At 35.2% G+C, this 18047-nt stretch overlaps 1 protein-coding gene across 4 annotated transcripts in view; it reads right to left on the minus strand.

The window, feature by feature from the left end:
- Positions 1–5984: 5984 nt before the first annotated feature.
- The window catches only part of LOC116168919 (soluble guanylate cyclase 88E-like), a 62735-nt gene continuing 50672 nt past the window's right edge, over positions 5985–18047 (minus strand). For 2 of the 4 annotated variants that reach the window (XM_031484929.1, XM_031484930.1), the window contains exons 3-5: positions 15989–16166; positions 6307–6588; positions 5988–6255 (exon numbers count right to left, since the gene is read on the minus strand). In XM_031484929.1, coding sequence (XP_031340789.1) covers positions 6046–6255; positions 6307–6588; positions 15989–16156 — 660 coding nt within the window. In that variant the 5' untranslated portion in view covers positions 16157–16166 and the 3' untranslated portion in view covers positions 5988–6045. Of the gene's footprint in view, positions 6256–6306; positions 6589–15988; positions 16167–18047 lie in introns of all 4 variants that reach the window. The other 2 variants (XM_031484933.1, XM_031484932.1) reach the window with 2 other exon arrangements.

An 18047-nucleotide genomic window follows, 5' to 3' on the forward strand; every position in this document is an offset into this window, starting at 1 on the left:
GACTACGCCGACGAAAATATTCGATAAATGGCCCTAATTTAGGTATGGCATATGGACGCATATGACAAACTAAAACCTTATGGATTAGCTATTAGCGCGGGTGCATTGATGGTTTTTTGAGACGAATAATATGGCTGAGGGCAAGCAGGACTGCAAGTAATCCAAATGTTATTGGAGGTTATTACTTCGATGTCGTTAAAGAAATTGGTGGATGGCCTAAACGAGTACGCGTTGATTGCGGTACAGAAAATGTGTACGTAGAAAAAATTCAACAAATATTCAGAGAAGAACCAGTTGATAACTGCGACACTATGTTTGGTGAGAACAGCTTTATTTATGGAACAACCCAAAACAACCAACGTATTGAAACATGGTGGTCTGTATTGAGATAGAGCTGAAAGAAATTGATTGCTTTTCCGGCTCAGCACTGGACAAAGCCTTAATACAGTTTTGCTTTGTACCGATAAATGTTTTTATGCTCGACTCGATCATAATACGCTGAGTTATGACACTGTTTAGCGTCCATAATCTGCTACTTTATTGGACTAGTCCATAATGATAAAGTAATTTGGACTCCTGTCACTGTCAATTTCTTTGTAAAATGCATTTTAAAATAACGATCTGTTTTAAAGAAGAAGTACACGGAACAGAATGCTATAATTTTAAGAACACATATCTATATTATACATTTCAATTATTATACCAAATTAATGTTAGGTAATAACACAGTTGTTATTTTTGGTTGTTAATTCCCGATGTACCTTTTTGATGCAATATTTCTGTGGTCTCTACGGCTTTTAAATTTCTGAACGAAGAATTTGCCATAACGGTTTCCGTTCCCAAAATTTTGCTGGCAACACTAATTTTAGAATTGTCAGATCTCTGTCAGAATCTCCTTTTCTTTTGAGGTAAGGAATTAGGCTGGGAAATTTGATTATATCCACTCCCTCATTTAAATTAATTGTCGATCGTAACATCGAGTATACTTACTCCATAAAGAAGAACTTTTATAGGAGACCAGCTCACTATTAAAGTACGCCAATATACAGTCTTCCATGGTGCAATTGATTTTCTTCCCCCAGTACCACCTTCTGTATTCCCTGTATGCGGCCTCATATACAGTTTTTGATTTGCTTGGTAAAAGCATCTCTCTGGCATTGCAGGCTAATTGTTGTATACTGTTGTACCCATCAATTTCTTCTGGACTCATCTTGGGATTCATAATTAGGTACAGACAAATAGTTAATACCCAATGAAATTGACACTACACATCAACAGATTTTTTTCCAAACAACACGTATCTATGACAACACAAAAGGCACATTATGTTATTTCTGGTTATTAAATAGTGAAATCTATACCAAATTTCAGCAATAAAGTCATAGATTATGTACTTGTAACATAAATAGCTATTATAACGGGCGATCAAATATGAGTTGCTGTCAAGTTGCCTTTGGAAGTTCAAGTTACGTACGATTTCCCATGTAAAAAAAAATTCCAAATGTGACACGACAGCAACTCATTTTTGATCGCATAGTATACAGGGTGTTACATGACCGCATGTAAAAAAAAAAAGGTGATAGAGGGGAGCAAGACAAGCACTTTTTCCGAATAAACCGAGGGTCCAACGTGTTTCGTTTGGGAGCCACCCCCAAAGAAGTGGTGAAATTTGGATTTCTTCTTTAATTTTTTTCTCAGCAACCATAAGACCAGAAATATGGAAGGCTGCTAATGTTATACCGTTACCTAAGATAAACGAACCTAAATTATTTAAGGACCTTCGTCCCATCAGCATCTTACCAGTTATGTCAAAAATTTTAGAAAAAATAATGGTAGAGCAAATAAATAAGCATAATTATTACGCTTCATATCTTACCTGAAACCCAATCGGGTTTTAGGAAAGGTTATAGTTGTGCTACTGCCCTCTTGAATATAACGGATGATATACTGTCTGCTGCCGATAAAAATAGAACATCGATTTTGGTCATGTTAGACTATTCTAAAGCATTCGACACAATTTCTCACCAAATTTTGTTTAGTATCTTGCGATTTATTGGATTTAGTGCCACTGCTGTGGAACTTATGCCATCTTACCTCACTAACCGTTTTCAAAAGGTAATTTTAAATGGAGAGAGTTCTACTTCCTTGCCTATTATAGCTGGGGTGCCCCAAGGATCTAATCTAGGCCCATTACTATATTTGTTGTACACGTGCAACTTCAGAAATCATGTTAAGCATTGCAGGTATCACTTATATGCCGATGATACACAGCTTCAAATAGATTTTCAACCTGATAATGTGGCTTTAGCTAATAAATTAATTAATTCTGACATTGATGCTCTTGTAAATGTTTCTGAAAAGCACTGTTCACAAATTAATGCAGAGAAATCCGTACTCATGGTATTTGGGCAACGTAAAGCTAGAAACTTAATTAAACAGGATGTGGACGTTAAGGTGGCAGACTCGGGTCTGCTTGTGAAAGAAACTGCCAAAAATCGGCCTGATTTTAGATGAAGGTTTGAAATTTTCCCAACATAAGTATTACTTCTTTATTACGGAAACCGTATATAAATTTGAAACTTATTTTTAACCAAAGATACTGCCTAAGTGGGAAATTGTCTTTACCTCTGTATGCTGTCCTGCCCGTTTCCATCTTCGTGATCTCCAGATACGTACCGAAAATGAAGCGATTCATCCCTTCGTCCCATTTCATACGTCTTTTGGAGGTTTCCTTTGCGCTGGTCCCATCCACAAGCAGGCACAAAGGTCTCTTTTTGGCGGTCCTCCTCAAGTGGTCGTTGTCCTCTTCGTAGTATTCTTTCGGCTGTAAAGGTTTCGGGTATCCCAACGAGCGGCCGCCTGTTCACCAACTCGTCACTATCGGCTCGCATGCTGCAACGCCCAGCGATAGCTCCAGACGTGCCCAGACGCTCCTCAGATAGCGGCATTTCTCCGAGGCTTTGTTTAAACTCCATTTTCATAAGAATATGGGGTGACTAGGAACACGTGAAGGCGTCACTCTTCAAGATATTCGCGTAAGCAAATATCCACCTGCGTGTTGTGTATATGTAGAGAGTCGGGAACATGGGCGTGGGAGTTGGAAAGTAAAGTGGGTAGGTAAGTACTAAAGGTGGTTGGATTTGTCACCTTTAGTGCCCATTGATCGCCTTTTACGATCTCTAGGGCGAGAGTGGGCCTATTCTATCCCCGAACCCACAGGGATTTTATTATTATTATGGTCGGTGTTTCTTGTGAGAACTCAGGTCTAGCCTGGTTAACTAATCGCACGGATTAAAATCAAGTAACGATTAGTGTCTGTGTCTGGTGAAGTTATGTAGGGTTATTGGAAATCTAGGGATAGTATGTAATTCATACTTACCAACATAGCTATTAATGGCCACAATAGTCAACGCTATCAGGAAAGAGGAAAACAAAACAAACAAACAAAATCACTATAATAATTCCTGTAATTTTATTAAATGGAGTTTATTGTGTAAGTGTTTCTTTGGCTTTGCGTTTGGGTTGAATACGAGTGGGTTGTGATAACGTGGTGTTCTTCGGTGAGGATGGAGTTTTGTGTTTTTAACTGTGCTAGGACGTGTAACTTTATTGGGTGGACCTGTCTTTGTGGTACATGTTGCCTTACTTGTATTTATGGTGTTTCTTTGTTCTTGAGGTTGTATTTGTGTTGTTGCTTGGATTATTGGTGGAGACATTACGGTATTTTGTGAGCCTCTAGTGCTGTTAAGGTTGCTGCGTTTGGGTTGAGTACGAGTAGGTTGTGATAACGTGGTGTGTTTCTGAGAAGAAAGAGTATTGTGTTTTTTAGCTGTGCTATTATTATTATTATTATTATTAAGAGTTACAAAGATGAATGGCACGTCTTTGAATAGGTTTTCGGATATGCCCTATACGATTTTGAAAAATGTTTTTCAAAATTCTTACCACGAAAGGACGCACCACTACTTGGGGGTGCGAAAAAATCTGATTTCGACGAAATTTGGTATGTGGGGGTTTTTGAACAAGAAAATGACGAATCTGGAATTAGTTTTTGAAAATTCGAAAAAAAAGTTCCACTGCAATTCTTGGCCGGACAACGAAAATGGAGAGAAAGTAAATCATCGGTAGCGCAGAGACAGTAAGTCTCTGTCGGTAACGTTGCTGGGTGCATCAAATAAATCTACGTTATTCATTTCGATTTTCCACAAATGCCACTGCACATTAAACTCGTAACTCACTCTGCAATATCCGACATAAGTGTTGAGTTTGTGTAACATTTTTTTTCCAATATATTACATTTTTTCGCAATATTTTTAAGTTTTTCGCAATATATTCAATTGTTTCCAATATATTCAATTTTTTTCCAATATATTCAATTTTTTCCCCAATACATTCAATTTTTTCCAATATATTGGAAAAAATAATTTTATTATAATTTTGTGACCCTTAGACGCTTTCGTAAGTTTGCGTGATGTCTACGATAAAATTCTTCCCATTCCTCAAGTGTTACTTCGTTGAACTGTAGTAATTAAATCGGCAATTTCAAATTTTAATGCAAAGTTAGGAAATTTGGATCACAACGCAAAATTACGTATCTGTATTGTTCTTTTCAATATTTTTTCGCACTTTAATAATTTAGATTGGGTTATAATGTGCACATTAACTAGATTAACTAAATTTCACACTTTTACAGATCAGAACGGTTAATGCGCAGTCCGTCAATGTGCACATTAACGTTTTTCTAACATTAGCGGTAACGTACAGGGTGTTCATCTGAAAACTTCTTACCACAGATTTATCGAAAACCACTAATTAAAGGAAATAACGCCGTGACACACACGTCAAAAGGGGGACAACTTTTTAATCAAAAACTTCACCCCCTTTCAACCTCTGCCCCCCGGGGTCGTTCTCTTAAAAAATCTTTATTTCATTTATTTAATCGTAAAAAACGAAAGCAAAATATCACTTATTTGTTGCTATGGGAAAAAAAGAATTTATTTTGCTGTCAGTTACTTTTGTGACAATCTTGAGATATTGAAAATAAATATATTGATTCAGATTTTACTTCCAAAATGGTTTACACATTAGCCGAAAGAGTGGAAATTATTCTAATTTTCTCGAAAACGAATCGACCGATTTTAAAAATCCTTGAAAATAACGGGCTTGGAAAGACCTTTCAAATAAGCTATATTACTCGATACCACTTGTCATTTAAAACTTTTAAGGGAATGACCCTGGAGAACAGAGGGTGAAAGGGGGTGAAGTAGTTTTTGGTTAAAAAGTGGACCCCCTTGACAAATCTTTTGACGTGTCTCGGCGTTTTTTCGTTTAATCAGCGGATTTCGATAAATCCGTGGTGGGAAGGTTTCAAATGAACACCCGGTATACATTTTAAACAACAATGTAACGTGTAAACACAAACGTTCCTCAAATAATATGACCATGACTTTGATCGAGAATTAGATGCTGTATCATTTAGAAATAGTGGGCATGACTCAGAACAGTTATCCGAGAGAAATTCCGAACCTTGTAATACAATAGTTGTGGTTGTGTATTGCTACGAAGCTGTTTCAGCTACGTTAAGGCATCATTTTTGGAATTAAACTAGAAAGTAGGATAGATGACTACCCTATCAAATCACATTATACCATTTTGCAAATTACTATAAAAATGTTATTAAAACTACCTTATTTCCATCTAATGAAACTAAAACTAATGTGATTATGATAAGGTAGTCCATCTTGAACTTCAGAACGGAAGAAATCGCGAACTTTATTAGATATTAATTAGTACATAATAAAACGTTGTTTAACCTGTATAATTTTTATTCCACATCAGATCAAGACCTACGTAAAATTAGCGGTGCAACTCAGTGGGGTTGCACAACAGCGCATTGTCCCTAAGTATTAGTTGAAAATGCAGAGGCGTCACCAGACACTCTTAAGGGTGGAATATTTTATTACATGTTTTATGGAGTGATCTGGTCTTGAACTGCTATCATAAAACTCGCAGCTCTTACATAAATATTCATAAACAAACATTTACTTACCTAAATACCATACAAAATGGAAAAATTTCAAAGAGAGCCACTGCGCTAACCGGAAGGTGCTTCTCCTCTCGTGTCATCACTAACGATGCTAAACAAAAAGCTCGGTTATCAAACACACAATTAAACGTAACGTGCACCATATCAAAAAGAATTTCCTCCTTTACTAATATGATTTTCATCTCCTTGTGATAAAAGTGCTTCGCTACCTGAAAGAAGCAACGACAGACAATAAGATTTGAAATAGTATGATGGCGTACTTCTCTAATTTGACCCATTGTGTAGTAAACGAATCCTCTCCGTTTACTTCTATAATGTAAAGTTAGACCTTTCCTACTTTCGTTTTCGCATATAAAACTGGGCGCCTGCATTTTCGGGTAGGAAAATTTTAAATATTCATGTAAATTATCTAGTCCATTCAAAAAATCCCTCATATGTCGTCCAAGCACCGACAAAACGCGATCGTATCCATACTGAGCTACGAAGCTGACAAAGAAAACCCCCATTCCGTCAAAAAATTCCTGTTCGGTTACGTTTAATATCTGCAACAAAAGAGGAACAATAATTTTCGTATTTCTCAGAAAATTAGGGAACAAACGGCTTTGTATCGTGTAATGAGAATTTGCCAGTTTGGCATTTTAAGCTCGCCTTTTCCTTCCCAACAAAGGCTATACAATTATTGTTATATCATACTTTGATGTTTTAAAAGTTCGTAAAAATTGGCTTCATTAGTAGGTATCCATTTCCTGTGAACGCGCAATAAAGGAAATTCCATCACAGCTACACGTTAATCTTGGAAAAGGGAGGAAAATTCTTTGAATGAATGGTATACAGTAAATAATTGGCCTGTAACCCCAATGGTTTCATTTTATCCGTTTAGAATTAATTGATGGAACTCAGGGATATACTGAACTCGTCTATTTTAGTGCAGTGTTCAATTTATGCTGCACCAAGTATACAGGGCTTAGCGCGACGCAGCATAGGGATTTCAATGGTAATTTCTTTACAGTCATTTACTATCTCCCCTAAGTATTTTACAGCAAAAGTCTAAACACGTTTTTTTAGAGAAAAAAATCTGCATCTCTGTACCTCAGAGGTAAACTGTCCATTTTTCCCCAAAAATTGCTTTTTTATACTAAGTCACATACGTTTTGTTGTTCTACACGAAATATATGGATTTAGTATTGTTTGATGATAAACAACAGAGTTAGCGAATTTTAAACAGTAGGTACTAATTCAAAGGGCTGTAACTTTTGAACTAGCATCCAAACTCCAAACTGTTTGAAATTATGGATTCTACAGGGCACATTCTATAAGAAAATGTATTTTCCCGGTCGATGTGAGACAATTTTTTTTTCGATCCTCAAAAAAAGGCAGTGTATAACCTTCCTTTTTTACAAAAAAACTACTACACCAAAATTTCTGGGGAAACCACTATTTTTTATTAATTTTGGTGCGTAGAATCCAAAACAATTCGTACTTTTTCGATTAGACTTCTCAATCAAAAGTTATGGACTAGAAACCAAAAAGAAAATTTATAGACTAGAAACCAATTTCGAAAGAAAATTCAAAGGGCTGTAACTTTTGAACTAGTAGCCCAATCTTTAAACTGTTTGAAATTATGGATTCTACAGGGCACAATCTATAAGAAACTGTTTTTTCCCGGTCGTCTGAGATAATTTTTTTTCGATCCTCAAAAAAAGACAGTGTATAACCTTCCTTTTTTACCAAAAAACTACTACACCAAAATTTCTCGGGAAAACACTATTTCTTATTAATTTTGGTGCGTAGAATCCAAAACAATTCGTACTTTTTCGATTAGACTTCTCAACCAAAAGTTATGGACTAGAAACCAATTTCGAAAGAAAATTCAAAGAGCTGTAACTTTTGAACTAGTAGCCCAATCTTCAAACTGTTTGAAATTATGGAATCTACAGGGCACATTCTATAAGAAAATGTTTTTTCTCGGTCGATCTGAGACAATTTTTTTTCGATCCTCAAAAAAAGGCAGTGTATAGGTAAGTGTCTTATTAAAAATCTGCTTTACTCCTCAAAACATTTATACTTGTGTTTTATCGTTTATGGAGGAAATTTTCTACAAAATGATGACCATTTCTTTCTTACAACAACGAAGAAGCTGCATAGTTGAACAGTATTGATATATTTTTTAATTTCAATAAAATTATTGAATTATAAGTTGTTAATCAAATAAATAGATTTTGTTTCTAATCTGAGTTGTGATTTCATACAGGAAAAAATAATAATTATATTATATTATACTTTACCTCTGAGGTACAGATCTGTTCATGCTATTACTTATAAATTTCCGTTTTTCAAAACCGTAGAAATCGACAAAATAAAAAGGTTCATTTTACAATACATCAGATATAATGTACCTTGAAATTACCTAAAAAAACAGCGATCACGTTTCATTATTTGCCTTTCGCGCTTTTTCTTGCGTCGGTTAAGGGTGTCGCTCACTATAAGTAATAGCAGTAATAGTATGAACAGATGCAATATTTTTTTCTCTACAAAAAACGTATTTAGACATTTACTCTAAAATAATTAGGGGAGATATATATGGATTGAGGGCTGCGAAAGGTTTAAAAATCCTCAATTTTTGTAATTTTTTTTAGAAAGCACGGTTTTTCTTTGTTTTTGAGATTTTAAATTTTTAAGACATTTCCCAAAGGAATTCGAGTACACAATCTGCGAACGTAGAAGGAATAATTTTTTGATTTAGTCTCATATGGTGCTAGAAACTGCCTGGGAACTTTTGCAGTTGCCATAGGATTTTCAAAGCTGGTAACCCAGAAGTTACAGTAACAGCAAAAGAACGTTCTAAAGTAATCGACGTAAAGAATTAAACGTCGCCAAACCATATTAATACCTTAAAAAAACTACCCGTTTTACAAGGAAAATCTATACTTTAACAAATACAACTGATGACTTTATTTTATTTGTTATAAACAAGTACCTTTCTCAAAGCACACTCACATTAACATAACAACATGCTTGATGACGATGATCAAAATGAAGAATTTGAAGATATCGCTCAATAAGAAGAAATGTTTCAAACAGCAAGGCGAGTGTTTCAAGTTCTAATGGGTGGAAAATTCAAATGCATACCCTAAAGTGAAAACTTGTCTGTATTGGGTAATCATCGAAGAAATTATAAACTGTCAAAATTTAATTACAAAAAGTTTAACGGAGAAGTCAAAGGGTGGTTAGGATTTTGGAGTCAGTTTAAAAAGATAGAGGAAGACATTACCATAGATGACAATGACAAGTGGAGTCGTCCCTGCCAGATAATTTATTACAAGCATGGAAGGCTGCTGACAAAACCACAAATAAGCTGAATGAATTGATGCAGGCCTTACTATAGAAGTTGAAGGTGAATAGCGAATTTCCTTGGCTCAAGAAGGTTTTGGTTTTATTTCAAGTCCTTCCAATATACTTAAAAATGCGACGCAGAAAACACTCACGAAATTCCTACGGCAATGGGCCTACATTCTGGACACGTTAACAACTCTTGGGTACATTCTGAAAAGAGTCACGAGACTCAAGATTGTTTCATAGCACAAGGGCGGTCAATAGAAGAAAGAAAACAGAAGCGTTGTTTCACTTGCTTACGATTTGGTCATAGATCAAAATAGTGTATCGTATGCGAACATAATGTAATTTCATATTCTGATCTACAGGCACAGTCATGATTTCATCGTGCTAGATGCTCCAAATCGGATAAACAGCATGCATCATAAGAGAAGAAGTAAATTTCCGAATTGATAATAACACGAGTTCCCTACAAATGAATTATTAATCATTATTGATTACTTCCCCAGTGTTAGAAGTTTACTTACTAATTACAAGGATTAATAAACAACCATTATGTGGCAATTTAAATGAACAAATAGATAATTCAGTGTTTTCCTGCATTTGACAAACTGAAATCTAATGGAACTGCGCAAGGTCAATCACTAAATTAACAGAATAATTAGACATGATCAGTAAGTCTATACAGTGTGTCAATTTAAAAAGGCACCACCCCCAATATATGAGCCACAACAAAAGATCAACGGAAAAACAAAAACACGTCAACTTTATTTTGAAGGGGGACATTTTATAGGCTGGCCATACATGAAATTAGGGGTAGAAGCAACCCCTAAAATTTAAAAGGAAAGAAGGGTTGAGCGACCCCTCATTTTAAAGGTTATTCAATCGTCTTTTCTTCAGTGAAGTGAAGAAAAATCGACCAAAATATGATAAGAATCTTACCGTCACTTTATCGAATGTTCTGAAATAAAACAAAAACAATCACTCTTTGTTTTGGTGTTTTCCAAAACAGTTTACAAAAGTTGCCAGTGAAGTCAGTGAGTTTTATGTTGCAAAAATTATTTTCCATAATGTTTTTTCTCTTCAATAAAGAATCGAAGTTATTTTATTCATTTATGGTGAATGTGGCAGGTGCGCTAGAAGAACGGCAGCCATGTTTAATGAGAGATATCCCAATAATAATTTAAATCATAAATATGTCTCAAAATTGGACAGACAGACAGACGAATCGAATTTTGTGAAACTATGACGGACTTGACAAGCACAAATGAAAATTTGTTTTAGTGACGAGTGTACTTTTTTTCTGAACGTGTCAACAAACAAAATTGTCGATACTGGAGCGATGAAAATCCACGAATTTTGAGAGTAATACACAGTAAATGGAAATAATATTATTGCACCTTTATTCGCTCGTGAAAAGTGGTGAACGCTATATAAATATGCTGAAGGAAATCATAAAGCCATAACAGTAAATTTAGAAAATCAAACTGATGTGGTTGGTATCATGGGCAGGATGATCTTGGTTCGCTGCCAACATGATGGAGCTTCGCCTCATTACTTTCAACGGTGTGCGGTAAATTCGCCCCGAAAGAATCGTCCCGGTAAATTCGCCCCCGGAATATTCGCCCCAAAGTAAATTCGCCCCCGGAATATTCGCCCCCATGCAAATTCGCCCCCGGAATATTCGCCCCGACAAATTCGCCCCCGTAGCATTCGCCCCATAACATTTATTAACCCTCGGAAGTAATAGGTTGGTTTATTTAAATTAATTAAATAAATGTTTGCAAAAATTTGGAACTCAATACGGCGACACTGACAACTCGAAATTGTTCATATTCAATCGTCTTTCACCTGTAAAAGCCTGATTCAACGGTTCAACGTCAACCGTATGTTTACAATACATTTTACACCAAAATGCGTTTACAAAGGAGTCTAATTATACTTATAGATGTATTGAAATATTTATGAACTATTTATGGATGTATTGAAGTGTATTTGGCATCAATGTATAAACAAAGGATGATTCTTTCTTTAGACTTACATTTGAAAATTGATCCAGATTTGATGTAATTTTGCGTTTAAAAACACCAACATTGATAAAGTTTCCTGAAGTATCAAATCATAATTAAAATAATCTAAAAAATCTAACTTGAAACATCACATTTCTTTAAAATATAAAAAAAGTTTGCTTATATATTTATTTGTTAAGTAGCATATTAGTCTGCAACGGTACTCTTGTACTCGTTCCAAATTCAGCCCGTCGGATCAGCCTTAAATTTGAGAATTTTGGTAAAAAATGTGCAAATGTCATAAAAGTTTTAAAATGTCCAAAGTATCCACTTGAGACCAAAAAATGTTGAACGTTGACCGTTTACCAAAAATTTAGACCTTAAAAAGACAATGAATTTAATTTAGTATACAGGGTGGGTAACGGATCATAGGGATTTCAATGTAAAATTCATAACATGCGATTATTGGCTCCCCAAATTATTTTAGAGCAAAAATGTATTAAAGTTTTTTGTAGAAAAATTTTTTTACGCCATTCAACCGTATTAGTTTTCAATTTTTTCATATAAAGACGGAAAATTGGGAAAATAAAAGCCGCATCTTTTTCAATAATCTGTGATGCCATGGAAGTCTCTAAAACAAAAATATATTCAGTTATCAATTAGCAGCAGTTCGAAATGGATTTTATGATCGACTTGGTTACTGTCTTATCTTGCAGATGACTTATTCAAATATTTATTGTAAATTGTGATATTAGGTTCTTTATGTTGAATTCGCTGTTCTAAATATAACACTTTTTGATAGAATTTGATTTGTTTTATAGCAGACATTCCATGGCATGACGGATATTTGCGTAGTTTTTGTATTATAAAATTCCATGGCGTCAGAGATTATTGAAAAAGGCAGGGGTTTTATTTTTCTAATTTTCCGTCTTTATTATGCAAAAAATTGACAACTAATACTGTGCGATCAAAAATGAGTTGCTGTCGAGTCACCTTTGGAACTTTTGTTTACATGGGAAATCGTACTTAACTTAAACTTCCAAAGGCGACTCGACAGCAACTCATTTTTGATCGCCCGTTACGGTTGATTGACGTAAAATTTTTTTTTCTACAAAAAACCTTAATACATTTTTGCTCAAAAATAATTTGGGGAACCAATAATCGCATGTTATGAATTTTACATTGAAATCCCTATGATGCGTTACGCAAGTCACCACCCTGTATACTTTGTGTCCTACTATTATGTATAAAAATGACAATACAGACACGTTTTTATTACTGATGCCATAAGAGTTCCTTTTTTGCTGTTTTTTGTATTTACGAAAGGTGAAAAGTGAAATATTGTGTTTGATTTACAATACAATAAACTCTTCGTCTATTAGGATTGTAATAATTTTAAAATCTTAGAAAATCGTGCACAAAATTCGTTTTTCTATTTCGGTGTCACAATGATGATTTTGTACAACTGTTTTCGGCCGAAAACAGTTGTACAAAGACAGTGATTATAGTCGTTTTTTTTGGTAACTCATCTCTTAAGTTGGCAGTTACTAGTTAGTACAAGAAGGTACTTCGTTGAGTACTTCCATGTTTGAACTTCCAAATGTCAGTCTTACTACGCTGCCAACCTAAAACTTAACGGCATAAAAAGTGTTCCCAACATAAAACATGTTAGTTCTAATGTTCCCTATAGTTTCTGATAATGATTTTTTTTAATTAAATTAAAGCACCGAAATAGAAAAAATAGTATGAAAAACGCGTGTTACAATGCTTTATTGTAATACTCCTATCTTGCGGACACTCGTGGCTACGCTTCGCTGCGCCACTCGTGCCACAAGGTAGTCGTATTACAATAGGTCGCATTGTAACACTTGTCTTTCAATATACTATTTTTTAAGTAAATCTAACTACCTAATTAAAAAATAATACAAAACCTACCAGCACCACGTGAAACCGATCTTCTTCAATACTCAAAACTATTTTTTCACACAGGTTTATACCAAACTCAAAATCCGTGCACAAGCCAAGTATTGTCCGAAACAAAAAAAAAACACTGTAGAATAAAATCGTTAATAAAAAAAACCAAAGTTCGTATTCGACAAATAGGAACATAAAAAGTTTCAAAACAAATACACCACCAATGACCAAACGAGCCATCAAACGTTCTGTTGGGAAGAAATTAAGAAGCACACAACTCAGTCAATCAAAAATGTCCTTCTTTTGTAATACAAGAGTTAAGGTGGATTTTCCATATGTCATGTCTGAAAGAATGTCATTGTGAATACACAGGATTTATTTCCTTTGGATGTCAAATCCTTTGCAAATCTCCCTTCAACCTTATCTTAATTACCGGTATTTGAGTGCTATTATTCTACCCCCTTTATGTAGGTATAGGTACACAGTTATTACAAAAAAAATTAAAATTAAACAAAATTCATTTTATGAACTGCTGGCCCTGTTACCTCCGAGGATTAATAAATCTTATGAGACGAGTCCTACGGGAGCGGAATCGCCGGGGTCGAATCTTCCAGGAGCGAATTTGTCGGGGGCGAACTTGCCGGAGGCGAATCTTTCTGGGGCGAATCTTATGGGGGCGAATTTTACGGGGGCGAATTTACTTGGGGGGCGAGTTTTCTTGGGGGCGAATTTTCCGGGACGAATCTTTCTGGGGCGAATCTTACGGAGGCGAATAGTCCGGGGGCGAATTTACTTGGGGGCGAATATTCCGGGGGCGAATTTTCAGGGGCGAATTTACCGGGGCGAATTTTCGGGGGCGAATCATCCTACAATCCTTTCTACCCGTTCGGTAGTGACTACATAAAAGATTTCCAGGTAGATGGATTGGTTGAAGAGGACCAATTGAATGACCACCACCATCACCTGACTTAACACCTTTAGGTTTTTTTCTATGGGATCACCTTAAATCAATTGTTTATAAAAGAGGTTTTTTATAACGTTAGGCATGACTTTGAAAACAGACTTCATTACTGCTTAGAAAATAATGGTCAGTATTTCAAAAATTTATTAAAATAAAAAGTTCCGTTTGTTTTATTTCAACTTAGGTATTTAGGTACGGTTTTTGCTTGAATTTTCTTAAAGTACTGAAAAGAAACAACGAATGTGTAATATTTTTGAAAAAACAATTGAATGACCTTTAAGAAGAGAAGTCGCTCAACCCATCTTCTCTATTTAAATTTTAAGGATTGCGTCAACCCCCATTAGAGGGTTGAGCCAACTTCATGTATGACCAGTCTATAAAATGTCCCCCGTCAAAATAAAGTTGACGTGTTTTTGTTTTTCCGTGGATCTTTTTTACGGGGCATATATTTGGGGTGGTACCATTTTATAACAAATGTAAGCGCTCTAAGCTTAGTAGCACGAAAAATAATTGACACACTGTATCGCACGCCACTTGATCTACACAGCTTCCTTTATTGCATTGTACTGATGGGGAGCATTCAACTTATAAACGTCTATGCGCCTATAAACACTTTCACTGTTATATATTTCGTTTTCGCAGGGAACCAAATAGAGTAGTGTGCCTGTAAATCGTATACATATAATTCTATTATAACAATTTTGTAGAGAAAAAATCTATGGTGACTATTAGTCTGTAGGATTAAATTCTAATCGGTGTCTCCTGACACCAATCAGAAAGCAATACGAGTGATCGTGACTACGACCAACAACAGGGGTGGCAGAGTTTTGAAAAGGTATCGCTATACAGTACATCCTTGGAGACTCTTTCAGGAAGCACTTAGAATCTTTCTTTGAGCTTTTTTCCGCGTTAAAAAAATATCAGAGACACCTTACATTTTCTCTAAAGCTACCTAGAAGGCGCTAGAGACGGACCCAAAAAGCTCTAAGAATGCAATAAAGAAAGTGTTCAAGAAGTCTTAAAGAACTCGTTTTTTAGGCTTTCTAGGGGTTAAATAACACGTTCTTAAAATCTTAGAAAGCTTTACTCTGTTGGGTCTCGCTTGAAAGTCCTCAAGAAGAAATGAACTTACTTTTAGAAAGAAACTAGAAAACTCTATCAAAATCTGATTTCCCTAGAAACCAGCTCCTCCTAGAGATTTCTAACGCTTTCCAATAGCCTTACAGGCGCACGTTTTTTTCTTTCCAGACCAAGGGAAATGTGAGTACTGGAAAGCACGTCAAGTCTTCTATTCTATTGTTCTGGAAACTTATCGAAGGATCTGTAAAGCATATACCTACTTAGAATATTCTTTCTACCCGAAAAAAATCTTTAACTGAAATCTGCCACCAACACTAAAATAAATTAGTAATTGCAATTCTAATTGCCATTACCCAAATAACTTAAATTTGAATAAAATGTTGGATTTCCATGTCGCTTAGAATGGAATTCAAACTCGCATTATTTACATTTTAGCGTCCTTATTACCATACTAAATTGCTACGATTAAAATTACAAAAAGATGGCCATTATATGGATCGCCCTGGAGTATGCGGCTCTGAAAACAAGGTAAATAATACGTTCTTGCTGCTTTTTGTACGAATGCGAAAACGTTAAATAAGTTACACATCTCAAACATTTTCACAACGACATTCTAAAAGATGAATAAATTCCTGCATGACATACCTCAAATGCTTTTCCCGCTAATTTAGCTACCAAGTCCTCCGGATACACTTCGTGCGTACTAAAACTGGGTTGATCGCAAGATACCGCTTTTCTCACTTCTTCCCATTTTTCGTCGCCGTATGTGTGCTTGATGTACCCGGATAGATTTTCTAATATTAATCCATACATCCTCCTCCACCTAAAACAATAAATAAATCCGTCAACGTCGCTTTTCGAGACACTTTTCGTTAAAAGAAGTCTCGTGTATCTAATTAGGCTCGCTAACTCAAACAATGAAATTGCGTTCTTAAACGAAATTTTAATATTTAAGGGAGATTGATGAACGCCTAAATTTTGTCCTTCGTTTACCTAAGAGATGCGACGCTTCGTTTATATCATCCACGCACCCTAATTCAAAGGGCGTGCTTTTGTTCATGATTTCCGTATTTGTGTAAAAATTGCATGGTGGTACTCAAATTCATTGTTGTGGTCGTGTGTTCTATTTTGGTTGAGACTGCAGTGTATTTCAGCTGTTTTTTATGATAAACACTTGCGGTTTTCGCGACCCTGTGCCACTTTTTTTGTGAAACTTTTAATTACAGGGTGAAAACGAAAAGTTTGACTTTTTAGGATGTTATCATACTGTCAACTATCATATATCAAAACTGCCTATTTTAGATATTTTCCGTAGAATCCAGGGGTGTATGTAAAAAAAATGTTTTGGACCATCGTTTCTAGGATTCTACCTAAGGTTGGTATTTTTTTTTCTCAACCAAAATAGGCCACACGGTACTCATTGCATAAACAAAAATATTCAATGACATATTAATATTAAAGTTGCAATCAGTAGCTCTGAGCGGTAAGATAAAGAGCAAATAGAGTTTAAACCGTGTGCGGTAAATTCGCCGAGAAACATTCGCCTCGTCTGCTGATCACAGATAAGGGTGGACATCAGTTATTTTCAGACGGCAAATTTTTCAAGAGCACTAAACACTGTTAGATTTGTTTTTTCTGTATAAAAAATCATCATATCGACTAGAAAACGGCAACAAAAATGAATTCTACCCAAAATCGCCCTGAAACCTTCCTTTTCATACCTACTTTCTGTCAGAAAATGTTAGTTTCCATGACAGAGGCAGAGCAGACTAAATTTCCTATGATGTTTTAATAATGCGCACATACCAATTCCATCATCATTTAGTATTTGATTTGGTCTTAACATGCCTCTTCAGCTACAATACATCTGTATTTTTGTATTTGGTATTTCTATAGTAATTTCAAGGTTTCTTATCAGTGTTAAGGTGAAGAACCTGAAGTAATGGTTCCATAGATCGGCTTTCCTTCTTATATGTATATTGAATTCGTAGGCCTGATTTTTTCGTTTTAAACGCTTCTGGATTGGTTGTTATGAGATTGAACTTTCACTATCAGAAGAAGCCTGCAAATTCTTACTTACTCACTTCTATTTCACAGTGTACATACAACAGTTTATCCGATGTATCTCCTAGTTTAGTAAGACGGTGAAAATTATTGCAATGCAACGTTGCCGCTGCGTAAGATTGCCTGTATTTTGGAGAGACCAATTCACTAAAAGCGGAGATCTCTCCACATATGATACATATATTTTTGCATATTTTCGCCATCTTCTTGATATTTGAAAGGACTTATTTTATATTAATTTTAATTCAAATTTGTTGATCAGCTAAAGCTGTGAATACTTATATGCAAAATGGATGTCCTTTATTTTTGGTTGTACTCATTTTGTGTATTTTCGATTTGCAACATTTGCGAATAAACCGAATTTATCTTTTCATATCATGCATATTGTCATTTTCTTTGCATTTACATGATAGACTTGCCATTTTACATATTTTAAGATGTATTTAAATTTTTGTTAGATTTAATCAATTTTAATTTGAATTTTTAATACATTTTTGCGGATTTTTATAGCGGACGCGATCATGAAACATATACTGCAATAGCCGGAAGGAAGATTTATTGATTTAATTGATGTTTAATTTCATCATTTCCCAACTATTTTATCTTCCTCTTTCTCCACGGTGTTGATGGGTGATATTGT

The sequence above is a fragment of the Photinus pyralis genome, unplaced genomic scaffold (assembly GCF_008802855.1).
Source record: "Photinus pyralis isolate 1611_PpyrPB1 unplaced genomic scaffold, Ppyr1.3 Ppyr1.4_LG4, whole genome shotgun sequence".
Classification (NCBI taxonomy): Eukaryota; Metazoa; Arthropoda; class Insecta; order Coleoptera; family Lampyridae; genus Photinus; species Photinus pyralis.